At 45.5% G+C, this 27,625-nt stretch overlaps 1 protein-coding gene across 1 annotated transcript; it reads right to left on the bottom strand.

Annotated features, from left to right (window-relative positions):
- Window positions 1-428: 428 nt before the first annotated feature.
- Window positions 429-22,367, bottom strand: KLHL6 (kelch like family member 6). The gene is made up of 7 exons (XM_002190014.6): window positions 22,018-22,367; window positions 16,912-17,077; window positions 10,830-11,279; window positions 8,519-8,756; window positions 5,000-5,202; window positions 3,858-4,071; window positions 429-866 (listed from the first exon to the last, which is right to left on the bottom strand). The coding sequence occupies exons 1-7, from the start codon at window positions 22,275-22,277 to the stop codon at window positions 565-567; spliced, it is 1,833 nt and encodes a 610-aa protein (XP_002190050.2). The 5' UTR covers window positions 22,278-22,367; the 3' UTR covers window positions 429-564.
- Between the last annotated feature and the right edge of the window lie 5,258 nt (window positions 22,368-27,625).

Genomic DNA, 27,625 nt, shown 5'->3' with positions numbered 1-27,625 from the left:
AGCAAGGTTTGCAAACTGAGATGGATATTTTTTGGTCATGCAGAACTGAAAAGCCAACAAAGTATCTTCAAACAAACAAACAAACTGGTTCAAACTTAATCTAATGTGCCAAACACTGGGTGAAATAAAGCACAGCTTTGGAAGACACAGCTTGATGTCCTACCAAAGTTACAAATATTTAATTCCAAAAGCAACTTCTCTTTTTTCACTAGTAGGTATTGCAAATCCAACTTAACAAAATAAATAGTTGACCAAACTCTGGGATCAGACTGAGCCAGTTCAAGCACATTCCAGGGTAGATATAGCTGGGAACTAAATTTCCCACCTACATTTCTTTGACTGATTCGAGGTATTGTGTTGGCAGGAGTAAACTACAGCTGGTCCCTTTGTTTTTCTGTGGAGGGAAGGAATTAAGATAATTTAAGGATATAATGTACAGAGGAAACACAAGGACTGTGCATATGTACAGATACCGCCAGAGGAGCTGTGGTGGTGTTCCCATCCATTGCTCCCCGGAGCTCAAACCCATCCTCAGGGCAGTCTGGGCCAGGAGGCTCCTGGAGCTCAGACAGAAACTGCCCCGGGCACGACCTTACGGATGGGCGTGTAGGACTTCCTGAGGGTAACGCTGCCGTGGTGGGACACCCCCCGGGGCAGGACACACTCTTCTGTCAGCTTCTGAGTTTCAGGGTCCCAGCAGAGCACTGTTGCAATGACTTCGTTCTTTTCGTCTCGGCCGCCGGTGATGAACAGCTTGTTGTTGCAAGGAGAAATGCCACAGCTGGCTCTCTCGTGGGTGAACTGAGTCACCAGGCACCAAGAGTCCTCCTGGGGGCTGTAGGAGTACAGAGCTTTCATTGCCCCACCTGGGAAAGACACGGATATTGGTTTGCAGTGACCGTTCCTGTAAGGGATTTTAATTCAACCATCCGCTTCAACAAGACTGTTCCTGACATTCGTAAAAATGGTTTCTGCCCCAAAGCCAAGAAAAAACAAGGTCACAGGATACTTTATTGTTTTGAAAGCATGATCTGCAGAAGGCTACTTATTATTTATAAGGCTGTGGAATTTAGGGCCAGAACAAACTGCTGTGATCCTTCAGTGTGACCGTAGTGCACCTAGCAACAGATCTTTCTCATACCTGCTGCTCCAGCTGAGGACACAGCTTCAGAAAAATGCTATTTTGTTTAAAAGTACTTAGATCATAGAGGGCCAGCTGTGGTAAACCATCACTATTAGAAATGGGTACAGGATTTTTCCACTCATTCCCCTGTCCATCAATCCTCCTTCTTCCTGGAACCGGCTGCTTTCAAAAACCCTTCCTTGTTTAGAGTTTGTCAGACGGAATCAATAATCTTTCTATGGGTTTGTTGGAGAGTGATCAATAGTTTAAATAGAGAGTGACCTTCAGTTTCTCTGTGTTTCCCAAAACTGAAGTTATTAATGATTCTTAGTAAATGTTCTTAGTGCACCTTTTCAATATTGCAGTGTCCTTTTCTCTTGAAAAAATGGCCAATACCTCAATTCTCATGAAAGGCTATGAAAATACATTCCCTACCAAGATTACCAACAGCTAAACGGTTCTTGTTCTGAAATTTGCAGGCACTGAGTATGTCTTCTGTATTAGCTGTACAGAATCACATAATTGTTAGGGTTGGAAGAGATCTCTGGAGATTATCCACAGATAATCCAACTCCTCTGCCAAGGCAGGGTCACCTGGAGCCGGTTACACTGGAATGCATCCAGGTGGGTTTGGAATGTCTCCAGAAAGAGTCTACACAACCTCACTGGGCAGCTGTTCCAGTGCTCTGCAACCCTCAACATAAAGAAGTCCTTCCTCAGGCTGAGGTGGAACTTGTTATGTTGTAGTTATAGTCATTGTTCCTTGTCCTGTCCCTGGCCACCACTGAAAAGAATCTGGCACTGTTCTTCTGGATAGGGAAATCTTGAAGACGTGGTCTTATTAAAGAGGTGCAACAATGCCTGGGATCCTTCCTGCTGGCAAAGTAAGCATTTATCTGTGGTACTTATTACAGATGCTGAGTTTGACAATACTAGTGCAGTACCTGAAGGGTGGTCAAGTCATTCAGAGGTGACTTAATTGGAACAGGCTGAAAACAGACATTGTTAGTTGTAGTGATTCACTTGGCAGTTGGTAATTCATCAGTCTGGGTAATTTGATTGCTTTGGATGCAAATGCTCTTTTATCTTTTAAATTTCATATGGGGCTGATTTCTATCCAGTTGGAGTAGATTTGTTTCTCAGATAGATAAACTAGAGATTTACTGGTGGATGTTGCTGGCTGAAAGATGCTGAATGAATGTGACTGGAGTATCTTGTCCATTTTATCAGGAGTTATATCAGCTAGCCCATAAGTCATGTGCCTTCTCTCTCTGTCATCCTGTACAAACAGGGTGAGGTCAACTCCTCACCTTCATGCTTGAGGACAAACATGAGGCATTTATGTACACAAAAGGTGTGTGTGTATGTGCACACACATGCAGATTGCAAATCTCCCTCCAGAGCACCATTAATTATTTGGTGAATACTTCAGCTCTATGTCAGCTGTCAGCACCATATTGATTATACTGAAATTCCCTGCTCCAATGCTGGAAGAGGAAGGGGAAAATTTTCAGAGCTCCTGATTTGGAAACAAAGTTCTTCTTTTCTTTTGGTTTTTGTAGTACCATCTGGAGATGTGTGCAGGCTCCCTCCCCCCCCCCACCATAGTTCAGCTCAAACTCTTGTTCTTCCATTTTTTTCTTCCAGTTCTGGTGATTGACTGAATTAACCCCAAGAGAAATCAAGTGAAGAACTCTGGGTCTTTGGGTCTCAGTGGCTCTGCTCCCTTGACCTGCTCCTCATACTCTTATCCCAACATAAATCCTGTATGCAGTTGTCGGAACTCAAAATGTCCCTCAGACATTTTCAGAGGTTCCAGGCCTTGGTCAGAAGCATTTTAGACCCTGGCAAGCAGCTGAAAACAGCTGTGATTTTGAGTTTGAACCATGGAATGAATTACCAACTTTAAAGGTGGAACAAGCAGTCACATAGGGTTAGATGGTATAGTAAAAGTAGTCACAAATTAGAGGGTAAAATTTTTTAGTATTGTACAGGGGGGTTTTAACACCTGTACAGGGGGGTTTTACTTTGTACATGGGGGTCAGGAGTTCTAAGATGGAGGAAAGTGGGCCTGATCCTGTTCTTCCTCCTTCTTCTTCCTTACCTCCATGTTCTTGGTGATGTTGGCATTTTTCTATTGGTTTAGGCTGGGGACACACTGTTCAACGTAGATGACAGATATTGGCACATTATTGTAAATCCAGCACAGGTAGTTTGTGGTATTTAATGTTTGTACCATCCCACTGAGGGCAGAGCCCCACACGCTGCCCTGCAGGACAGAGCTGCGGCAGGGCAGCAGAACATGTTAGAGATAAACAGAATAAACAACCTGGAAACCAGCACAGACGAACTATGGCTTCTTCTTTGGCAACGGGGCTGAAAGACAGAGACTTTCTACAATCTCGGAATCACCAATACCCACAGATTCTGACATGCAGTGAGTTGTGTAATGCCCCTGGAGAGGAGAGGGGACATGATGTAGCCATGAGATCACGCCTTTGCCACTATGAACACATCTTTGGATGGCTTTAAGCTGTCTCTGGGCTAGCTCCAGCTTTCCCAGATAGCTACCATGCTAACAGGGGTTTTGACTTGGGGACCTTTTCCTGCTGTTTGTGAACATCCTGGATTCCCACCCCTCACTAAGCTCACCGGGAAGAGCCATGTTCCACACAGAAGCACAGGGCCAAGCCCTGCTCGGTGCAGACAAGGAGAGCCACGGGTGCTGCACTTACCCACCACGTAGATGTGGTCCCTGAAGCTGGCAGCGTTGATGCACTTGGCCTCCACGGGCATGGCAGCCCTCAGGCTCCACGTGTTGGTGGCCGGGTCGTAGCACTGAGTCTTGTCCGTGGCCAGCTTCCCATTGGGGCCCCCCCCAATCACGTACAGCTTCTTCTTGTAGCTGGCTGCTGCAAAGGAGCTCACGTTCACCATCAGGGGAGCAGCCTGGGCACCAAAAGAAATCATCAGTAACCATGTGAACCACTCAGACTGACACCTATGGGAAGGGGGCCTGCAGAATTTGAAGTCAGGCATCTCATTTTAAGCAGGGTTCAGAAGATGATGTTTCTAAGGATAAGGGAGTAGTATGTTTCAGCTTTTTTTTAGACTGCAAAAACCCGTAATAAAAATATTCTCTGTTCAAATGCTGAAATTAAAATTACTTCAATAATTCAGAAGCTAGGAAATATCAGAAATGCCAAAAATCTTCTTTACATTCTTCCATACATTGCAAAAAAGCACAAGGAATTTGTTTATACTGATCTTGCTACTTGCAGCTGTGATTGTTAGAGTCATCCACATTGCTTTGTATAATCTACAGACAATGGGTTGTATCTGCTATTATAATGCCTAATCTCATTACTGTCATGGATTAATTGCTGGCTAATTCTCTCCTCTCATTGCTTGAAGTACACTGTAGAACTGGGGTGGGGGGGAGAGTGGGTTTAATCCTGTTTACCTTCAAACCTGTACTTTCACTTTAATGCATAACCCATACCATATATAAAGCACAGCTTTATATATACATTATATATACATATAAAATGTGTAAGAGCAGTAGTTTTCAGCCTGTGCTCTGGTTCATGCATACTATATTCCTACTCCTTGATTTATGGACTACTAGTTTTAAAAGCCAACTAAACAATGGAAAATTAGGCATTAGATGTCTCACAGGAAAATATTGGCTGGCAATCCAGGGATTTTTACCTTCTAAAAGATATGTATTTCTATAGAAAAAAAAAATACTTAGGGTTTTTAAAGACCAGAAATACTTAAAAGAATTATACAAAATCATTTTGATGAATCCAAGCCCTAAGATTTTCTGATTAAAATATTCCAAATTATTAAAATGTTACGTGATGCAGCCTCTTACCTCTGACCAGCAGTTATGAAAGGGATCATATGCTTCCATGCTGTTGATTCTCTGCATGCCATCAAAGCCCCCAATGACGTACACTTTGCCACCCAACACTGCCATTTTATGTCTCCAGCGCCCAATGTTGAGATACTCAATTTGTATCCATTTGTTGATGGAGGCGTTGTATTTCCAGACATCGTGCTTTGTTTCTTTGCCACCTGTAGTGTACATGACGTATGTAAATATGATAGCACAGCTTGTATTTACTTTAAAACTCCAATATGTTTAAAATTGTGTTCTCTCAAAATGGAAAGTAAATCATTGTTACTGATTGTTAACTGGTCCTGTTACAACAGAAGAAAATGTCTGCATTTAGTTTACTTAATAGTGAAGGAAACTGAACAATTTCTACAGCCAAATATTCAGTGAAGATAAATCACTGTTCCTCACTTTACCAGACCACAACCACTTTCATTTCAATACTGAGTGTGAGACCAACCACACAGCAGGGTGACATGCAGGAGATTTTTGTGAACACCAGAGCTTTGCAGAACTGCTGCAAAGGGACAAATAGACAAATGTGATTTAAGTAAGATAGTGGAGGATGCTGCAGCTGGCAGTGCCAAATCCCTTGAAGGCAGGCCTGGACTGGAAAACTGCCAGGCTGTGCAGGGCAGATCCAGCCAGCCCTGTGGTTTGCATCATAAAGCAAAATACCCGACTGAACTCCTGCCAACAATAGTCCTGCAGGACTTGAAGGTTTTACTAGTCAACCCTGGGACCATATGTCTGGGATCTCATTTTTGTGCCTCTCCTTGTGGTCCCTTTCCTACAGGCTTGGGTAAGCTTCATATTCATAGCTTGAAGACCAAAACTGGACCCTGCAAACTCATTCTAGAGCTGACCTGCAGGTGGATCTTTGCTTATGCTAAAGCAGAGAGCAGTGTTTGAGACAAGAGCTGTTGTTTGCCAACAGTTTCTGGTGTAACTGTAATACAAACAGATCTAGTTAAGCCTGAAACCACATTTACAGACTGAGTAGCTTATTCCTGATTAAACATTTGCTTCACTGGTGAATATACTGAAAAGAGAATTCATATTCCATTGAGAAAATGTCTGCCTTCATTGGTATTCTGTACTGCAGACAGATCACTGCAAACTGATGGAGCCTATCTCTGGGCCAAACAGCAGATTGAATGAGAGATAATTAGCATGCTAGAAAGAGTCGTTTGTAATGCTTTTGTCCCAGTATTTTTCACATGTATGTGTTGAATTTTATTTGCACTCAAATAGCTGAAGTGGCCAAAGAGCCTGAATACAGCATTCATGGCTACAATGGGGCTGAGAGACTGCAGGTGTTCCCTTTACTCTCCCTTGAAATTTCCCTTTGACATGAGCTTGTGCTTTCTTCCACAGGCTGAAACTCATGTAGTAGCTTGAGCTGGACCAGTGGGTGAATTTGCTGCACATCAGGGGACAGGGAGAGATTTTTGAGAGGATTAGAAGTTAATTTTGTTTCTGTTTTTCCTCTGGACAACAATTCCTTCTAATTTGAAGAGAAATTGTACCTTATTAGTAAAAGCATCAGAATAGTAAATGATAATTCATGTCATTTTAAGTTATGCTACAAATGTAGTGTTTCAAGCCATCCAGTCAAAGCATTGGAACTGTTCTGGGGAAATCCTAATCTAACAGTAGTCATAATCTTGTGCAAAGGACTTTCCTATTTTTCAGATGCTCAAGGAGCAGGGAAGACTCCAGACTGTACCAAGATACAGAGGGAAATGAGCACATGGAAGGGGAAGTTGGGAAGTTAGGAAAAATGAAAGTCAGGTTAGAGAAGAAGCAAATTAGAGGAGCTAAAGAAAGAAAACAAAAGTAGGAGAACATGCAGGAGGAAGCAGATGTTTAATCAGGATTGAGACACTAATAAATGGTTTAGCTGAGAAAAACATGCTAATAGCTTTGGTCCACTCAGCCTTTTATTTGTGTACATAGGCCAAAAAGGTGAAAGGCAAAGAGGGAATGGAGAGAGGGACTCAGAGATATGAAAGTAAGCAGAGAAGGGAGAAAGAGAAGCTGTGAGAACAGAAGCAAAGGGAAAGCCAGCTTAGACTCACCACAGCAGGGAATGTTTTAGCCTGGCCTGGAGGTAGCCTGGATAGAACATAAAATAAAAGTGGAGAAGAGACATTGGAAAAGATGTCAGGAATAAAAGAATGCAAAAAGCCTTGAAAAAGAGGAAAGGGTAGCAAATTGAAGGCAAATGGAAAAAAAATCTCTCAACTCAAGGGTGTGAGGGTGAGGGGAATATTCCCTAGTTGGAATGTTTGACTTAGGTTCCTCTCTACAGTTACCCTTTAGCAGAGGGGTTAATGCCAGAAACTCTCTATGGTGGACTGAAAGGAAATACGGAAAAGGAAATTTATAAGAAGAGTAATCTAATTGTTATCCCAGGATAAAGCTTTAATAAATGTTAAATTGGAATGAAGTATCAAAAATATGTAGACTCCCAAAAGAAAGAATGCAATGGAACATATTTTAATAAAGGAAGTGGACCATTATTCACATTTAAGCAAAGCATTCACACTTTGGCCTACTCTCCTCCTTTCTACTCTTCTTTTTTAATGGAGTATAGAATTTCATGGCCAGTTTTGCAGAAAGGCAGTCTTCTGCCCATGAAGGCCCTGCTCTGTACCATGGTCCGTAATGACACAGTGATGAAAAACTTGCTGTCACGTTACCTCTGGAAGCAGAACAAGATCATCAAACTTAATTTTTGACAGGCTATCAAAAGCAGCTGTCAAATTGGCTAACAAGCTTGATTTTAACATTTTGATTGTCAGAGTAAAATCTCTGTAGCTCTGGGATCAAACTGCTGTGTGGAGCTCAACTGTATTTGTGTGGGAAGTTAAATACATCTCCTGAAGCTCTGGGATGATGACCAGCACATGAGTTGTTTAGACCCACACTGGGTGTCTGGAACATGGGATTTCATCTGGCTTTGACAGTTTATACTGCCAAGTTGTTAACTGTGGGTGGGCAGGTCCCACATCACACAGTCCTGTGTGATGGCAGCTTTCAAGGGGCAGCCAAACATCAGTGACAGCTCCCTGCAGGTTCTTGACTGACTTTTGCAGAATGACTCAGATTCTGGCAGGATTTTGCTAATCCATGTGGAGCTTCAAATGAACTTGTCATGAGAAGATGCTGAAGCAATTTGCCATTTTATGTTTGGTAAACTGTTCCCAAGAACCCTCCTGGGGCCTCAGTCACTGTTCAGGGTGCTGCACGCAAGTGCCCATGCATAGGGATCAATGTTGTCTAAAAAGGAATCCTGTGCTCAAATCAGAGCTAGGCAGTGTCCTTACACATCCAGTGCTCTCTGGAGCATGTCCAAAGCCAAAGCATTAAAATACCTGTAGTGCTTAATTTTTCTAAAGCTGCCTCAAGCATGGTTTTGATAAAAGCTGGAAATAATCATGAGAACCCTTGGTTCCCTTCTTGCACTCCCAGAAATGTCTTGTTCCTTACCCGATATGTAGACTTCATTTTTTAGAGTAATGCATGCAAACTCCACCCATTTTTTATTCTCATTCTCCGGCTCCTGCTCTGTGATTGGTAATTTTGCTACTTCCAGACGGCTTCGCCTCAAAGGATCCAGGCAAGTCACTTCTGCTACAAACTTCTCATCTTTTGTACAGCCCCCTATGATCATAAACACCTCAGACTGGAACTCGTGCATCCTGGGCTTGGTCCTTTCTGTAATAATCTAAATGCAAGTGAGACAGAGTGAGTACACAGGGCACTTACACCTACAGCTACAGAAAGGCCAGGTGACCTTTTCTTTGATTACCTGTTTTTCAAATCACATCAGGCTTACATCAGCTGAACCAATTAGCCAATACTTTCTAAGCTGAAAGCCTGAAAAGCATCCTAGAAGCATTCAGTAGAATTGTATCCTTCTTTCAGCAGGATTTTTCCAACTCTGAACTTAGCTGCTTTTGCATACCTACTAGGATCCTTTCAGATCCTTTTAGGAATTACCAGGATGGCACCAAGACCTATGCAGGTGAGCAGTAGTGACAAGGCTGAAAAGGACAGGTTTTATTTGGACTGACAGAGTGAGGGCAGGGTAGGGGAGGCCCCAAGGTTTGTGTATGCCTTGGGGAGCTTGGAGAGAGCAAGACTGCAGTTAGTGCTAGCAGAAAATAAGTGCTCTTACTATTTGTCCTGAAGAGATATGTTAGTGTCAGAACAATAACAATTCTCAACTGTGGAAGGGTTATTTTTATTTATTTCTTTGTGTATAAGCTCTTACTTCAAGCCAAAATTAGAAGACTTATTTAAAGCCAGCACCAGGGTCTGAAATGTGCTTAGCTCTAATTTACTGCTTGTTGGCTCAGTTTATTGATCAGGTCTTTGTTTCAGGGGCACTGGAGAAGTTCACTTGTCCGGTAGATGTTCACCAGGAGCAAAGAATGCAAAGGGTGCTTGGAAACTTGTGTCCTCCTTGGAGGAAATGCTTGCAAATAAGGCCCACAGGTTAAATGCTGTGTCAGGAGGCAACTTGCTTAAAGTTTTACTTCTCTTTCTGATTTCAACATGTTTCTATAAATCGGTGTAATTTATCCATATTAAAAAATACTATCTACACAGACACGAATCTTGCATTTTGACTATGTCCAGAGAATGAATAGGCACATTTTTATAGAAAGTGAGTCTCAGGACTTGCCAGCTTCCAGGGCTCTGTTTTAACCTGCCTGCCACCATAGCATTGCCACCTCCTGAGCCCCGGGGGAGGGCAGCTGGCAGCGCAGCCTCCTGCGGCTGTCCCTTTGAAGATGGGTGTGATGCGTGTTCAGCCCGGGGTGATGCCTTTATCCGTCCCGTGCACCTGACAGCGCTGCTCAGTGGGACAGGGCTGGCTCGGGGAGCCCCAGACTGCCCCAGGTCAGCAGCACAAGGAGCGCTTGGTCTGTGCCCCTCGCCGTGCCGGTGACACAGTGACACGTCCGCCGTGAGTGATGGACCCACAACACCTCCTGCCCTCCTCTGACCCCCACTGGGGAAGGACGCGTTTCCTCGCACACTCACCAACTCTGCTCCTGTTGTGCAATCTGACCTCTTGGTTGCTCTCCCCTCTCCCCCGTATTTTGGCCAGAGAGATGTGACTGATACCTAACTTTCCAAAGGGGACGGTTCTTCCATAAGAACCGGAGATCCACCACAGCCTGCACTGAGCAGGCAGGACAGGACTCGACTGGATGTCAGGATTAATCTGTCTCTTTGGGTGCAGGGACCTCTGCAAACGGCAGATGGGCACTTCTCTCCTCTGCAAAGAGACTGTCTTCTTCACAGGAGGAAGAATATTTCCTTTATGGAACATTTCCCCCCATAAGTAACAGGGGAAGTTGTTACATATTCACATTTGAAAGAGTCATTACTGATTGTGGCACAGTTTGGTGGGAAAATTATTTATTTTCTTGGGCTTGAAGCAATAGCTGAGAGGGTGAGGTGTCAGGGCTCACACCATTTGTGGTTTTACTAGGGAAACTACCTGGGGTCTCCATTTAGCAAGAGTGTGTATGAAGGGTCAAGCTCAGATGTTCATAAACAGGAAGCTGTGCACTTTGTTTTAAAACAACCCACCAAAATCTTCTGAACTGTCTAAGACAGTAGGATAAATTCTGAGGCCCATTTTGACTTTTCAGTAGCACCAGTTAGTGGAAATTCAGTGTGATTACCTTTTTCTGCCCCATGGCACTGCTCCTTTCAAATCGATATTTGAGCTGAAGCATGAGACGTTTACAATGACTGGCTAATACCTTCCTGTTTTACTCACCTCATTGCCTGACAGATGGTACATTCTTGCTTCTTGGAGCAAAGGAAAGACATCTGGACACTGTCTAATGAGTTGATCAGCTTCAACAGTCTCTACAAAATACCAAGGGTCCAAGAGGGGCAGCCGGACGTTCTCCAGCACGTAGGGCAGGAGAGAAAACCTTTCTGACTCCTTGTACCGGACCCAGTTCATCACGGTCTCGAACACCTGCGCCTCTTCCGTGACGCAGAGGTCATCGCTCTTCAGCGTGCTGCACAGGATGTCCGCCGGCAGCTCCAGGAACTCCTCGTAGTTCAGGACCTGGGTGAAGTTCTGGATAATGTAGTTCTGTACCTGTTGTTTGAGGCTGTGCAGGGAGTGGGCATCAGCCAGCCTCAGGATGCCAACGCAGTTCTCCGGCTGGAGTGCTTCGGTGAGAAAACTGGCACAAGCATCTACCATGCGCAGGAACTGTGGGCAGAAAAAGCTTGTATAAGCACAGAAGGCCTAATGAAAACAGTCACAGGAGAGCTATGGAGCAACCAGCCATGCCCAATACAGCAAAGAGCTGGGGGAGACAAGAATTAGATCATCTGAGTGCAGGTATCTCCCAAGAGCTGCAGTTTGAAATGAGAATTTCTTCCTCCCACTGTTTTTATTCCCTCTGTATCCAATTGCTCCTTTCCCCTCTGCCAGGATGCAGAAGACCTGTGATAGTCATGAATTTTATTTGTTTCACTGAAGGGTTTCCTACTATTCCCTTTTCCTTCATAAGATCTCAAAGCACTGGCAATCATGAGGTTACAAAGCACAGATAAGGATCCCAGGAATCCAATTTGCTTCCCCTGCTTCATCTTGCATATCATGCTCAGACCAACTAGAACAGAGTTTGGTTTTAGAGTGAAGGTGGTTCCACTGTCTGCATCTATGTTCCCACCATCCAAACTCCAAATGCATCTGAGGCCTTGTGAGAGTGGTGGGAAATGAGTGCTGAGGTCTGGGAGGTTTGGAGCAGTGTGCTGCCCCAGAAGGAATGGGCAGCAGTCCTAGACTGGGGTGAATGGCAGGAAGAGATTGGCCATCAGCAATTCTTCTGAGATTCCTGACAAACAGGACTTTCTGGCAAGAATCTCTTGTGGGAGAGGCCTTCAGAGGGTCTAATGAGCTTTGTCATCGCCATTGGCGAAAAAAAAAATTGATATGCATTTTACACACAGAGTCTCTTAATCAGAGAACTGGCTGTGCTTGCATTGAATAGGGCATCACAACTACTCTCATAAATTTCCTTGGCAAAATAACCCCACCTGAGGGTCCCAAATGCACATATCCTGGGCCACAGGTGTCTGTGAGGTATTTCTAAAAACTATGATCTGAGCTGGATTGCTGATGATTATTCAGGAATTGAGAACCAGTTTTGGGTAGAATTGACAAGTTACAGTTCTTCATCCTAATGGATTTTCCATCGTCTTTGTGATTTCAGGTACAAATACTGCCGCTGAACAGTGCAATAAAGATGGGTCAGAGCTAATGTTGTGCATTTCCATCTGTGCTTTTTGGGTTGTTTTTCCATCCAGTGTCAGCAAGCAAACCATTTTAACTGATGTTTTCTCACTGGGGAGAGTTGTGCAATAGTAATTGAGGGGCAAAGAGGAAGCGAAACATTTTTAAACACTGTAGTATGTAGATTTGTTTCAGTAATTAGGGTAGAATCTTCTAGACCCATCAGTATCGTGTTGACATATTTAGACTGTTTATCAGAGCTGAGTGATCGCAGACACTGTGTACAGACTGCGTGGTTCCTGTTTTACATTTAGATGTGGTCAAAAGTTTAGAGAAATGCAACTGACTGATGAACGAGGCTATGTGAGGTCTCGGAATGTGTTGCTGCCAGTGACATTAATTGTGATAAAAATATATCAGTGTCCCACGGTGGCACCGCAGCACCTGCCACGTTCCCCTTGCTGCTCTCAGCGCTAGCACCAGGCAAGCACTTTGAACTCACCAGGGCATTTCCTTGAGCATCTGAAAGGACTTTGCCACCAGCTAGGTTTCAGACCTGAGGCAGGTTAAGCATCAGCCTTATTAAGCTTATTAAGCATAAGCATTCAAATTGTCAGTAATGAGACACAAAAAAAGCCCCAAACCAAGGGCCAAGGTCATTCATCTGGCCTTGATGTCATCTGTGAGTCAAAGTCAGAGTCATCTGTGACTCTGGGAATAAACCCCAAAACAACATTCTCACCAGCCTGCAGCAAACCTCTGTAGAGTTCTCTAATTATTTGTACATGGCTTGTTAAGAGCGGTACTGGGGAGGTGACAGAGAGGTGCACATGGCTCTCACGGCCAGCAGGCCCCACTCCCTCTCTGCGGGGCTGTTTGTGGCCAGGCCAATGCAGAACTGTGAGGTGTGGGTGTGAGAAACAGCCCTGCAGAGAGCTTCACCAGAGGGGCTGGGCTGCTTGGGAGCAAATCAAGGCAGGACTTTCCCTGGTTCTGCTCCTCATCTCTGCGCTGCACCGTCTCTCCACCACTGCCTGCATTTAGACACTAAATTCCCCCCAGAACTCCCCCAAAACTTGCTGGGCATATGTCAGTCAGTCCCAGGAGAGCAGGTGGCTGACTCAAGAGATCATCAGAAGGAAAACACCCCTGAGCCTCTTCTTCGTCTGCTCTGATTATTCTGGCAGAGCTCTGAATTTTCTTCTTGTTCATCATGAGTACCCCTCCTAGTGCCAATCCAAGCACTTTAAAAACCCTGTTCCCTGAGAACAGTTTCCTCAATAATTTCTCCTAATACCCATTTGAATCCACGTTCTCCCATAGCTTACTTGGCCTCCAGTTGGCTTTCACTCTGGATAGTAAAATTTGTTCTCCCCGTATGAGCCCTCGCTTGTCTCAGCTTTGATTCAATGGTGGAGTGTAAGCAGTGCCAGCAGCCCTGCCTCTGGCTGGAGCCCGCAGAAAGGGAAGGGAATGGGGACTGAAAGGTCTCTCATTCAGAATCCCTCTCATTCAGAATCCCTCTCATTCAGAATCCCTCTCTGCACCCAGCGCACTCTGGGGCCGGACCCTGCACCCTGCAGCTGGTGGCCCTGGGCCACCACCGGCGTGCTGTGGCTGCAGGGACAGCAGGTCCCGGCTCAGCAGTGACACCTGCGCCCCCAGGGAGCCCCAAGGGAGCCCCAAGGCTGAGGGGCACAGCCCCTTCAGGGCTGCTCTCCGGGGAGTGGAGCCTTTCTGAGCCTGCCAGCCCTTCTCCCACCCACAGCTGCCCTGAAGGCCTTTGGTAGCACAAATGGTGCCTCCTGTCCGGCGTGGCCTGCAGCTGCCAGCCCGGCACTGCCCTGCCCAGCGGCCTCAGGATGGCTGTCAGGTATTGGAGACGTGTTTCCCTTGGAGTGCCTGCTCATCTAAAGTGGATTAACCCAGGGATGAGGGGTGCTTTGGGGGTCAGTCAGGCCATCAGGCTGGTGGTGCTTCAGCCATGCCCGGAGGGCAGAGCAGCCCTGCCCTGCTTAGAGGGGGCAGCTGGGGCATCCTCCACTCTTCCCACTGCACGTGGCATTTCCATAGCAGTGGGCATCACAGACTTGGTGATTTCCATGGCAGTGGGCACCAGAGCCTTTGGCATTTCCATGGCAGTGGGCATCAGAGCCTTTGGTGACAACAGAGTTTCTTTTCCATCTGCTCAGAAGCCTGCTTCCCTCTCACCATTTCCTTGCTTCCACCACCACAGTTGATGTGGTCCCTCAGCCAAACCCTGCAGAGGGAATGGGTAATACAGAGGTTCCATGGGGGGCAGGAGCAGTGTAGACAGGTCTGGAGGTTGTTGCTGAGTTCTGGTGAGGGAAGCAGGGCTCCTGCCATGGCCCTGGGAAGCAGCTGGGACATTGCCCCTTCCCGGGGTGAAAGGATGAGCAGCTCTGCAGGCAGTGTGGGTGGCAGAGGCTGCTGGGCGGGACCCAGGGTGGGCACCAACCTTGCAAGGGCAGTGGCTGGGCAGCCACCAGCCCAGACAGAGGAGGTGACTATTGAACTCATGTTGCAACTGTGCTTTAGGTGGAAAAAATTTGTCTGGCTCGCTTGAGGGTGAGGCTTAGCTGTTCAGCTGTTCCAAACCCTTCACCTGCTTCCCCCACCGTGGCAGGGACGCTGCTCTCTCCAAACAGCCCTCCACCTCTTCCTACTGCCAGTTTTGACTGCATTTGGTCAAAACTTACTAGAAGGGAGTAAAGAAAGGTATAATTACACACAACTTTTTCAAAAACAGTTTCTACAGAAAAGTAGATAATTTACGTTGGAATATCTATACTGCAGTATCTAGAACTGTGCAAGGTATTTCTTTTTTAGTTCTTTGCCAAGTCCACAAGGTTAAAAAGAGGCACTGCTACAAGCTCTTGCTAGTCAGATAAAAAGATTCTATTTGGAATTTGGATTTCTCACGTCACTAATTTGAAATAATTTATCGAACAAAAATGTTACAATAAATTGTAGAAATAATCTTTTCAGCTGTTGATATATCCAAATGAAACATTTGACTTTCAACTCTGTTCTGCATAAACAGCACAGACAATCTGGCAGAACTCTAGTTGTGTCAGCTTGATATAGCAGATTATTAAAGATTTAGTAGTTACTAAATCTTTTTTGCACAAAACACATTTTCAGCCCAAACCCTCACATTTATAATGTGAGGCCTTATAAATTTATAATGAGGCCTTATAAAACTTGATAGTATCCAAAACAACAAAAGTTTTTAGCTGAACATTCCTGGTGTTCTAGGTTTATCTAGTTTTTTATAGTTTACTTTTCTTACTTATGGTACCCTCATAACTTTATCGTTATTCTAACAGAGTTTGATGGTTTTCTTAAAGCACCAGCCTTGGGAATCAAATTTAATCTTAATTTTAATGAAAAGTAGGGAGGATACATGAAAAAACCATAAGTTTATACTTTAGATATTTCCAGAAGGAAAAAAGAGGGAAAAAAAAAAAATAAAGCTGAGGAATGATCCTTTTGTTTCAAAAGAAAACAAAAACAAGATAGAAAAGTGTCCTGAAAATGAGCCAAACTTAGCTATTTAATGCTGCCAGTTGGTAGTGCTGGTGCATGGAAAATGCAATGCAGGCCCAGGTGACATTAAAGTTACCTTTGTGAAATTTTTTCCTAATATCTAATCTAAACCTCCCTTGGTTTAAATTATACCTTGAGATAATTTCCTCTTGTCCTATGACTTTTTACCTGGGAGAAGAGCCTGATCCTGTCAGGGAGTTGAAGAGAGCAATAGGGTCCCCCCTGAGCCTCCTTGCCTCCAAACTGAGCACCCCCAGCCCCCTCAGCCTCTCCTCACAGGACTGGGGCGCTAGAAAGCAGAGTTCCAGAACTTCAGAGCAAAATTTCCATGTAAGATTCAGGAATCTGAATTCCCTCATGGGCCACAATGATCAGAGTTGGGTGTTTCTTGCCTTCCCAATGAGAGGAATGGACACACAGGCGCACATGGGCACTTGGCAGGTGGTGTTGGTTACAATTTGTTAGCAATTTGCAGCATGGTACCAGACACTGCAATTAGGTAGACCTCACAGGTGATTTACAGGACACGTGAATACCTCATGGACCAAAGGCTGAGTAACACTGCCCAACTCCAGCCTCCCACAAATCCCAGGTCATGACTAAAACCCTTTACATCACGAGTTCTACAAAGGAGGATGCTAACTTTGGCTGGCAAGCCTTCATCTCAGGGTGGGGGAGACAGAGAGGCAAAGTAACTTCCTGCTCTGGCCAGCCATGCCAACTGCTGCCCACTAACCCTTCTGACTGGCCTTCACAGGCTGACCTGAATTTTGGGAAGCACTGCCAGGCAGGCAGTGCATGGGAGCAGCTCTTGGAGGCACAGCCAGGCTCTTTTCCTGTTTGCATGGCACTCAGCACAGCAAAATTCCAATACATGGCTACCACTGCCATTTTTTACCTTAATGTAAGTAAATATGAAGCAAAATGCTTCCAGAACCCATGAAATCAGAGAAGTTTGCAGTGTGCTAACCAGAGTAAGACACGGTGTTGCCAGAGCAGTGAGATTGGGTCAGTGCATCTGAGTTATCTGTACCTGAAAGAGGCTGGCGGCTTCCAAGACTTTTTGTACATTTTGCTTTGTGATGAGCATCTTGCTGGTGTAAGTGTAGTCCAAGAGTATATTCATGGTTTCTGCATCAACTCCTTTTAGTATGATCTTCTCCTCATATTTCTCTCTTAAATCATTGCAGAACATGGCCCTGGAAAGAAAGACATTTATCTTTTACTGCATTCCAGTCAGGATGAGGCATTCTGAAAACATTGGGCTATTTAGATTTCAACACAGAATACTTTGATTGCTTCATATTGTATGCAATTACTCCTGTTGAAAAGAAACAAGAAAATATCTTTTTGTTGCTCTTCTTCCTCTGTACTCGTGAGTTTGATAAGACACACACACATGATGCATTCCTCCGAGCTGTCCTCTAAGCAGACCTAGGGCTCCATGGCAGCAAAGGGCAGCTGGGACCTTGCCTGGGTGGGAGTGCTCCCAGCCTGGCCTGGTGCTGTGGAGCAGTGCTGCTGTCCCACCTGCTGGCCTCTTGCTCTGTTTCTAGTGCAGGTGCAGCTCGTTAAGGCCTGGCATTCTCCAAACTTCATTAGCCCATGTGCTTTGTACCCCTTGGCAGGTCAATGCCCCCCTGCTTTGGAGCTGCAGGACTCTGCTGGGACTGAGCCCCGAGGCCAGAGCAGATCCATGTGTCTGAGAGCCTCACTTCTCAGCTTCCCAGCGTGTCCTGGGCAACATTCACACCAGTGGTGGGCCAGGGGAGAATGGCTTATGGCTTTCTTCTAATTTAGAGTCCGACTTTCCTTCTGCTAAATTTTGGGATTATGGAGTTGGTACCTCTTGGCTAGAGGAGCAGTTGAATTTGCATGAGTTGGAACTACTGTTAGGCAGAAAATGCAGTGATTTCATACATGTAGATAGCAACTCTTCTTTGGTGAATAATACTGCATTTGAAAGGTGACCACAAGGCATACCTTTGGCACTAGGCAGATATTTCATGTGGGGTATAAATCAGATATTCTCCAAGGACTATTTTAATCCATTTTGCATTGTGACAGCTGCAAGAAAAACACTCACATCTTCCTCTGCATTTTCAATTCATAGATTTAAGTATTTCTTCCAATGGTTTTTGCTTTTACTTAGGATTTTGATCAGCCCCTTCTTGTTCACTGTGTTCAGAGAACAAGATGTCACATTATTTGGAATCTGTCTCAACAGATCAGAATTACATGAGTCCACTTGTAACTGCATTGGTGAAAAACATGTGCAGATCTAAAGTGTAATTAGAAGCACTCTTTACCTTGCATTCCAAGCCCTTCTTTATTAGTCATACACAATGTTGACAGGACAACACAACCTGGGAAATGTCTAGAGGTCCCAAGTCTTAGGCCATGCTTTTCTTGTAAAAGAAATGCCTGAATTAAGCTATCTGACTGACACATCTTACTGGAGCCAAGACGTAAACAGATTTTATTGCAAAGCAGTTAGGCATGATGAATGGCAAATGGATGGAAGATACCAGCTGCTACTTGCTCTAAGAACTACCTGTTCCTTACCGCAGCAGAAATTTTATAGCAAGGTCTTAGTTACCTCAGTGTGCAAAACTGCCTCTGGATAGAGAGGCCTAACTTTTGAGCAGGAAATTTGGGCAGAGAAGTCACTTGTCAGAAAAGTTGTTCAGCCAAAATTCTCATTTTTCCTTTCACTCAGTTCATTAGAGGTTTTTGCTTCACTGCCCTGCCTCATGGTCCAGCTTCTGCTGCTACTGAAATCAGAATATTTCAAAGGCATTTAGACAAATGCTCTTTAACTTCGGTGGTCACAAGACTGAGATTCATTTAGCTTCCCTCCCTCTGGCCCTGTCAAGTGATGTAAGAGGGGATGTGTGGGCCTCTGAAAGAGGTGGCATTCTGGAAACAGCAGCCCTCAGTTGCCCCTTGTCCCTGGGAATGGGCTCCAGCCCGGAGAGGGAGGCTGGCACGGGAGAGCTGTGTCAGTCGTGCGGGATTGACGGGTGCGGGTGTTTCATGTGAATGAGAAACAGGCCCATGGAGGGTGCAGGTGGTGTCTGCTCTTCTTCCTTTCATCTCTTGAGCTGGTGACTCCAGACTTGTATTGACCCATCCCTCTCGGGGAGGTGAGTCTCACTTCTGTCCCACAGACAGGAGAGTTTGCTGGGGTCAGTCAGAGATACCCAGCGTGACACTTGTGCAAGGCTGCTCAGAAACCAGCCTCAGCTGGTGTCTTTGCACAGTGTCTGCTCAAAGTGCTTTGGCCTATCTGTCTCCTAATCTCTGTAATTAGTTTAGAGCTGCCATCCACTCCCAATTTCGTAGGGTGTAGCTGTGAGCTGCAGAAAGCACACCTCTAAAGCACGGTGCTCTCCCAGCAGTTCTCTGCTCTAGATGGTGGCAGGGCTGAACTGGGCAGTGCTGCACAGGAGAGCTGACTCCTCTGGCCTTCCTTCTGCTCAGATGGATTGGTTCTTGTTCCCACCCCGTGTGCTGGAAGGGGAGCACCTGACACCACTCAGGATGATCAGGCTGAGCTTCTCTCCTAGGGATTAAAATGATGCCTCTGAATCTTTCTGAATTTACCCTCAGGAGGATCTAAATTCTTCAGATGTGGCACCTAATTCCACTGTATGATTCCCTGGGTCTTGTCCCTGTGTAATTCCAAACTGCACCTTTGAACCAACATGTACTCTAAGAAATGCACATCTGAATTGAGGGTCCAGTGCCAAATTTAGATACCCAAAAATAGGTAATTTTAGAAAAAATTCTAAGTTTTTTCTAACTTAAAATCAGAGAAATCTCAGTAAAATAAATGATAGGTTGCAGTTTCATGAAGCACTTTTTAAGCATCCTCCCACATAAGAATGCTTGTGCTTGGAATTATGAACCTGACTTCAAACAACTATGTTGGAGCTTGAGGATACTCTGGAAAATGTATTCAACCTCATTCTCCCACTACTCTTGGGCAGTGCAGAATTAAAGAACTACTGTTCCACCTTAGTCAGCTGGTATTTTTCTTCTCTGCTCTGTTATCATCGTGGAGGTAAATGGAGAGTAACTGTTTTAATGTCTACGGGTGCAGGGTGTCACAAGAATCAGTCTATCTACTCTCCAGTAGTGCTGGAAAAGGCCTTTTAGAAGAAGCCTTCTAACAAAGTTAGTTAGTTAAACAAAGGTAGTTAAACAAGGCTAACCTAGAAGTGGTTAGCTTTGTTTAAGTGTGTTCCAGCCAGCTGCTGTGGATTGCCCACACCGTGGCACCCAGCGCTCAGGAAGGGGTTGTGTAACAGGCAGGGGAATGAAGCCCATGAGTCACTGGGTCCCTTTGCTTTACTCCTGTGCATGGCTGTTAGAAGTGCTGCAATAGCATGGAAAGTGCTCACAGGAACAGTGGGATTTAAGAATTCCTTCTTTCTCTGGGGCCATGCAGCTTCTAGAGAATTATGGCAAGATGAATGAAGGCTCCTTGTGAGCAGCAGAGCCAGCAAAGCTCAGTTCCCTGCAGACTTGTGTCCTTCTTTCCCTCCTCACAGTAACCTCAGCTTCCTCTTCCTGAGCCTCCATTCTCCCTCCTTACTCCTCTGACACACTTCAGGGTCCCTCGCAGGAGCTCAGCTCTGTGCTGGCTGTGCCCAGCAGGGCAGGGCAGTGTGGCTGTTCTGGGCACTGTGTGCCAGGACACCCTGCTCATTACCCTGCAGCGCACCAAGGGTGCCAGCCCAGCATCTCTCCTCTCCTAGCTGCAAATTTCCACCAAACTCACGGGAACTTCAGGTTTGAGATCTCCATCCTGTGCCAAATGTGACTGAAAAAACCCAAAGAGTCATGACAAGAGGCACTGGCAGACAGTGAGATGTAATAAATCTCAGCCAAACAGAAGCACCCAGAGGGGCAGACCCTGCACACGGGTGCAGTTGCCTTGGGATGAGATGAGCTCCAGCCAGGTATCCTCCTTCCTTCCAAGGGACAGGCTGTAGCTCAGGAAAAGCTCAGTGGAGGGCGGGCCAACATCTGTTCTCATAAAATTATCTTGCCTGGTTTTAACTGGGAAATCCTTCTGACTGCAGCATCTTTATTTATAGTGAAATTGGGGTTTTTGGTCAAAGTATCATTATGATAATTTTGATTTTAATTTGTGCGTCTGCTGTCTTTTACACACACAATGCTGGCAAGATATATTTGGGCATCTCTGCTTTTAGCTGTATATTTTCTCATATGCAATAAATGTAGTCTCTCTGTAGAAATAATACCTGTCGTCAAATATTCACAGACACAATCTCTATTCTAGATTAGAAAAGCAGAACTGTTCTTCCAGGCACTACCAGCAAAGCTTACCAGACTCCATATAAAATTAGCTTTCTGCTCATGTCACAAGTGGTCACAGGTTCTTTTTTCTCGTGTTTCCTCTGTAGCTGTTCAGTCATCTGACCACTTTAGCAGTAAAAGAAAGAAAGAAAAAAATCCCAGCCATGCAAATGTGATGGTCTAAATGATATTGTCTAAATGATAATGGAAAATCTGTGCTAAAGCTGATACTAAGTTCCTCTGTGTGTCTAAAATTTGTTCTTATTGGCCAGTAGTCTCAGATAAAATATCTATGGTACTGAAAGAATGAAAAATTCAAGTGGATCAGAAGGAAATGCTTTCAAGGAGATATTTCCCATTGCAACTGATTTCCAGATGGAAAATTCCTTCTCTTTCCTCCTCAACAATTTAATGCAATATATATTTTTACCTGAGAATGGTAACAGAAAAAATTAGCAAGTTCTAGAAACCCACTTCTATTTCAATAAAAATACTCTGCTATCTGAATGAGTATTCCTCTTTCCTCGGGTCCCAAAGGGACAAGACAAGTGGCTAAAGATACTTGGTCAAAACACCCTTTCTCATGCACTTGTCTGCCAATTTTCTGTTTTCCTTTGCATGCCTCCAGCAGACTTCTTGAGTGCTGGTATCAAAACTCCAGCAAATCCACAACTTAGCACCTGCCTTATTTAAGTCTCCAACTCTAAAAAAGCTGAAAAGCTTTAACACCCAGTTTGCACTCCTTGGAGACCTACAGTTCAAGTCTAAGAAGCAAAATAAGTGTATTGGCTTTGTATGTTACAAACCTTACCTGAAATAATTGCTTGCTGCAGCAAGGACCACTCGGTGACAGGAGAATTCCCTGCTGTCCACGCACAGGATGACATCAGTCAGGGAATTTTCAAGCCGAAGGTTCTCAAGGCCATTCTGGAGCACCAGAGAGAGACCTGTATCGTCAAACTTGACCTTTTCACCACTGGAGACTTCCACCAAGTCCCCCATTTTCGCGGAACACTCATTGTTCAAAGAGATCTCGGGCTCCTCAGAGCTCTTCTCCAGCGTGTCCCCCATTTTCTGGCCAGCCCTGTCTCATTCTGTTGGTGCTTCGATCTAAAAAGAGCTCCTCAGCTTCGGGCAAATCACACTGCAGAAGTTGGGCGGATTTCCTGTCCAGAGGTCTCTGCTTATCTGTAGCTGTCACACACACATAACAGGAAGCCTTGCACTTTCTCATCCTGTTAACACAAACAGAGGGTGGGTTTTTTCAGTGATTTTCAGGCAGTATCAGCGTGTTTAGAAAGGCCTTAAGATGCCTCTGGATGTGAGAAGATTACAAGTGACAGGGACAGCCTGCTTCCCACCCTCAAGCCAGTCCCTCACTGTTATCTGCTGGTTCTACTGATAGGTGCACCACATGCCTGTCAAGCACTCCTGATGGACCAGGCTGCTAAGGGAAAAAGAGTAATAGTCTATATTTCTTTTTCCAGGTATGAAATTATTAATAACTGAGCTGGCTTGGGGTTTGGTTTTGGTTTTTAGTAATATGTTTGCATTTTCAGAAAGTCCTCCAAGTGGATGTTTCTGTCCCTCATGACTTGTTAGCTGGCAACCATTGCATGGCTTTTCTTTAAGGCTAAATGGGCACAACTCTCTCAAGGACATGGACCAGCATAAAGATGTCACAGCTGACAGTCTTCAGGCTCCACTGCTGGGCACAGGGATGTGGTCCATGCAGCCAGTGCCCTGCCATCAGCTCTGACAGCAGTGAAAGCTCAGGGAGGGAGCCTGGGGAGCAGTGTACCCATGTCATCCCCCCCATCCTCACAGATGGGCGTAGCTTGAGGCACAGCTGCATCTGACTTGTCCCCAAGACAGACACAGACAGTAGCAGGACCAAGGCTGCACATCTGCCAGTGGGGACACTGCAGGGCAGCTCTGGGGCTGAGCCCTCAGCAGGAGCACACAGAGCACAGTGCTGACGGTTTCGCTGTCACCTAAGGATGGATCAGGCCTACTTGGACATCACTTAGATGAGAACCTGATCCAAGCTGAATTAATAAGCATCACAGCCTACTGAGAGTACCAGAGCAAATCCCTGGCTTGCTTAGGAAACTCTCACACTGGGAAGTAGAAAAGCACACCTTTATCTCCCCCTGAGAGGAATGTAGGACCAATCCTCACCTTGGTAGCTTGAATGCTAACCAAGCTTGCCTTTATGCTAATTACCTCTAGGAATCCTTGTTTGGCCAATCCACAGGTTCTTATTGTGTGTTTGGATTCCTCTTTTGTCTCCAGCTTGTAAAGTTGAGCTCACAGTATTATGGGAAACTTGGCTTCCCCCTCTTCCAGAAGGAGGTCAAAGCAGGGTCTGAGACAGTCAGATTGGAAGATGAAGAGGAAGGAAAGCAAAAAATATCCTGCCTGCTTTCCTCTACCTCCTTGTAATGGGGTTTTCTTCATTTTGTGTAGCCTGTGAAGCCTTTTGGCCTTTTCCTTTCCCAGCTGATTTAAATGCGTTCCTGCTGCCTTTTGTGCTAGGTTCTGCTAATGAATGCTTCCTTTTCTAAAGCCAGTCCCTTCTTTCCCAAATACTCCTGTAGGAATACAATGAGAAAATTACCAAACCTCTCAAAAGTGCTAGGTGTGCTTAAAAAAATCACAATGCTTTAACCCTATCTTGGGCTGCGTTCTCCTTGTTTATCATCATGACTTCTGACCTTTGGGAATTCATCTTATCAGGCTTTTCTCAATGGTGAGAAGCTTCACATTGTGCTTATCTGTTTAAGCGAAAGCTGAGATTCCACAGCGATCACCTGATTCCAGTTGCTGAAGCTCTAAGCAAAGCATTAATAATGGTGAAATTGAAGTAAGTCAGTGCTGGCTGTGAGTGCTGGGAACGGAAACCCTGCAGTAACTAGGTCGATGGCTGTGGTATTGTCAGTAACTGCACTGCAGGAAGGACCTCGGCAGCTCAAGGAACTGTTGACTATTAGCAGTAATCATTATCCACAGTCTGTCTCCTTCTGTGCCATTGCTAACCCCTATGGTGTATTTTTAACGCCTAAATAATATTTTTTTTTTTTTCTTGACAAGCACCTCCCCTCCTTTTTTCTGTTGCCATGGTGTTGTGGTTTAACCACAGCCAGCAGCCCAGCCCCAGGCAGCTTGCTCACTCCCCCACCACTGGGACCAGGGAGAGAACTGGGAGGACAAAAGATGGAAAACCCATGGGTTGAGATAAAGACAGTTTAATAGGCAAAGCAAAAGCCACACACATAACCAAATAAAAGCAAGGACTCTATTAACTGCTTCCCACGGGCAGGTGGGTGTTCAGCACCTCCGGGAGAGCAGGGCCCATCACACATGATGGTTACTTGGGAAGACAAACCCATCACTCCAAACGTCCCTCCTTCCTCCTTCCCCCCACATTACATACTGAGCATCATTTCACACAGCCTGGAGTATCCCTTTGGATATTCCCCACACAGCTGGGGTCCCCTGTCCTGGCTTTGTCTCCTCTCAACTTTCCAGGTGCTCCCAGCCTTCCCACTGGTGGGGCAGTACAAAAAGCAGAGAAGGCCTTGGCTCTGTGTAAGTCCCGCTCAGCAATAACAAAATCACCTCTGTATTATCAACCCTGTCCACCACAAATCCAAACCAAAGCCCCATAATAGCCACTGTGAAGAAAATCAACCCTACCCCAAACAAAACAAACACATTCCACCCATACTCCGTATCATTCTCATCATGCTCAGGTCCCACACTGCTCAGTACACCCTCGTTAATCACCACCCCACCTTCCACCCTTGGATATAATGCACAGATGTCAATCCCTTAGTCTGTGGGCTTCCCTTGCAAAATGCCCACAAAATGTCCACAAATGTCCACAAAATGTCCTTCCAGTTAATTTACTTTGTGACTTTGGACTCCATCTGTTCTGGTGGTTACTTGGGACAGGCAAGGTGCTGTGTAAGGGAGAGGTCCTGGGTGTTGGAATCTGTGGGTATTGGTGATTCTGACATTGTAGAAAGTCTCTGTCTGTCAGCCCCGCTGCCAAAGAAGAAGCCATAATTCGTCTGTGCTGTTTCAAGGTTGTTTATTCTGTTTATCTCTAACATGTTCTGCTGCCCTGCCGCAGCTCTGTCCTGCAGGGCAGCGTGTGGGGCTCTGCCCTCAGTGGGATGGTACAAACATTAAATACCAGAAACTACCTGTGCTGGATTTACAATAATGTGCCAATATCTGTCACCTACGTTGGACAGTGTGTCCCCAGCCTGAACCAACAGAAAAATGCCAACACCACAGTGAAACATGGAGGGCATGAAGAAGGAGGAAAAGGACAAGACACACCCAATTCCTCCATCTTGTCCCCTCTGAACCCCTAATTTAGAAACCTAAAATTTTACTTTTGCACCCGTGTCACACTTAATTATTACTCTTATCAAACACTCAGAGCTTGTAATTCACCCTGTAAGATTGAAAACTCTTTTCCATGGACAGAGATCACAGACAGTGTCTCTGGGGGCTCTGTCCAGGGGGGTTCCTGACCCCTGCCAGGGTCCCAGACCTGCCAGGGCAGCCAGAGGGGAGCCCTGGATTCCCACACCTGGGCACCAAGGCCAGCTTAGGCCAGGTCAGTTCTGCCCTGCAGCTGCTTCTTGGGAGGCTTTCCCTCCATTCATTTGCGTGATTCCTGTTATACTGATTCCTGTAACACATAAATCATGGCTTACAACAAAGGTGTATCCATTACAGTCTCCACCCCAGGTGCTTTTTGGAAGTGGACTCCTCTGCAGGTCGCAGTCCCTTCCACCCCAGTTCCCACTGGAGTCCCAGCCTGCCCAGTGCAGCAGCACAGACACAGCAGCGATGCCCTGGCCACCTGCCAGCCCAGGCCCATCACCATGGCTGTCACCAAAGGGCTCCCAGGCACAACACAGTGAGTGCACAGTGCATCAGCAGCACAGCAGCAGGGACTACCAATGAGCACCAGAATGTAATTTACAGGCAGGCAAGAAAGTCCTGTGGCAGACACAGCAGCCTGCCATTACTAACTGAACTGCAATAACAGCTATAAATTCAGTCTAGTACATCCCAGTGAAAATCTGTGCCCTCTGTGCCCCACATTGGGCTGCCCTGCGTTCAGAGAACCCCTTGCTCAGGGATTAATCTGCAAATGTAGTAACTAGTTTCATTCTCTGGGCTAGCATGAGGATAATGCTGAGGTGAGTGTTGTGTCTTTGCAGGTATAGGGAAACAACAAAGCAGGCAGCAACCAGGCAGCTGCTCTCCTGAGGTGTTCTCTGGCCCAAGACTGCAGTAGCAACATGTTATTTAATCCTGGGGTAAATCCAGTTTGTTACTTCATGGTAGAAGCTTCCAGATACATTCTTCTATTTGGCCTTTAGGGACTTGTTCTGTCTGCACTCTCATACAGTTTTCAGTAAAGAATTACCTGCTAGCTAAATGAACTGGTAAGAGCTGAAGGCTTGTCTGTTCATGACTTGTTTGTCTGCTCCTGTCTTAGGAATACTGAACTGACCTGTGTATGCTCTGTATCAGCTTGAGAGAACTACCTGGCTGGAATTACTGTGCCAATAATGTATATCCCTCTCTTGTGCCATAGCAAGTTTACAGAGCCCTGTAACATCACAGGCTGCTGCTGGTACCTATGAGTCTCTGCACAGTACATTTGAGCTGAGTTCAGAGGCTGCTTTCCATCCTGCCATGACTTCCTCACCTCTGTGTCTTCTGTTCCCCCTTGACCATGCTCCCTGTTTAAATGTTGCTCTGTAGCCAACACCAGCCCATTTTCAACTGTCTGCTCCTGAATCCAGGATCTCATCACTGTGGCATTTCAGCCCTGTAAAGTTTGACCTCGACAGATGAATCTGCCTAGACTAGCCAGGAGTCCTGGTTCCCATCTTGTAAAGTGAAAGATTCAGGCTGTCCCAGGAAAAAGTCATGGACTTGGGGCCATGACTAAGAGGAGGGACAGAAGAAATCACACCCACCAACAATGGATCAAGAGCAAGGAGCTGAGGCATTCTTTAAACAAAGGTAGAAACACAGGAACCTATTTCTGACAGTTCTTGTTACTTGTTTTGCTTCCCACATCCTTGTACTTTAGCTAACAGAGCCCTTAGGGACCAGATGAGTCTGAGAGGAGCCACAATGGTATCACAATGGGATCTGGAAACTTCCTACTCTAAGTAATGAGCAGGTTGCTGAACTTGCAGATGGCAGTGACTTCATATCTCTGACCTGGAGCTCATACAAAAGTGGTCCTTGTTTGTCTTCCTCCTCTTATTCCAGACCACGTCCATTTTGCTGCCACAAATGATACTCCAAGTCTGTGTGTTCTGTGACCAAGTGGCTTCTGTTCCAGACTATTCCACTTTTTACACTCCAGGCAGCTT

The sequence above is a fragment of the Taeniopygia guttata genome, chromosome 9, assembly GCF_048771995.1.
Source record: "Taeniopygia guttata chromosome 9, bTaeGut7.mat, whole genome shotgun sequence".
NCBI classification, from domain to species: domain Eukaryota; kingdom Metazoa; phylum Chordata; class Aves; order Passeriformes; family Estrildidae; genus Taeniopygia; species Taeniopygia guttata.
Note: the sequence above shows the minus strand (reverse complement) of the source record. Positions and strands in the feature narration are given on the sequence as shown.

Bases quoted from the DNA above. Each gene is read 5' to 3' on its own strand.
- KLHL6 (XM_002190014.6), bottom strand. From the start codon at position 22,277: ATGGGGGACACGCTGGAGAAGAGCTCTGAGGAGCCCGAGATCTCTTTG. The intron at 17,078-22,017 runs GTAAGGTTTGTA...CTTTCTTTCCAG, and splicing joins GCAGCAAGCAATTATTTCAG to GGCCATGTTCTGCAATGATT. The intron at 4,072-4,999 runs GTAAGAGGCTGC...TTTGGTGCCCAG, and splicing joins TTCATAACTGCTGGTCAGAG to GCTGCTCCCCTGATGGTGAA.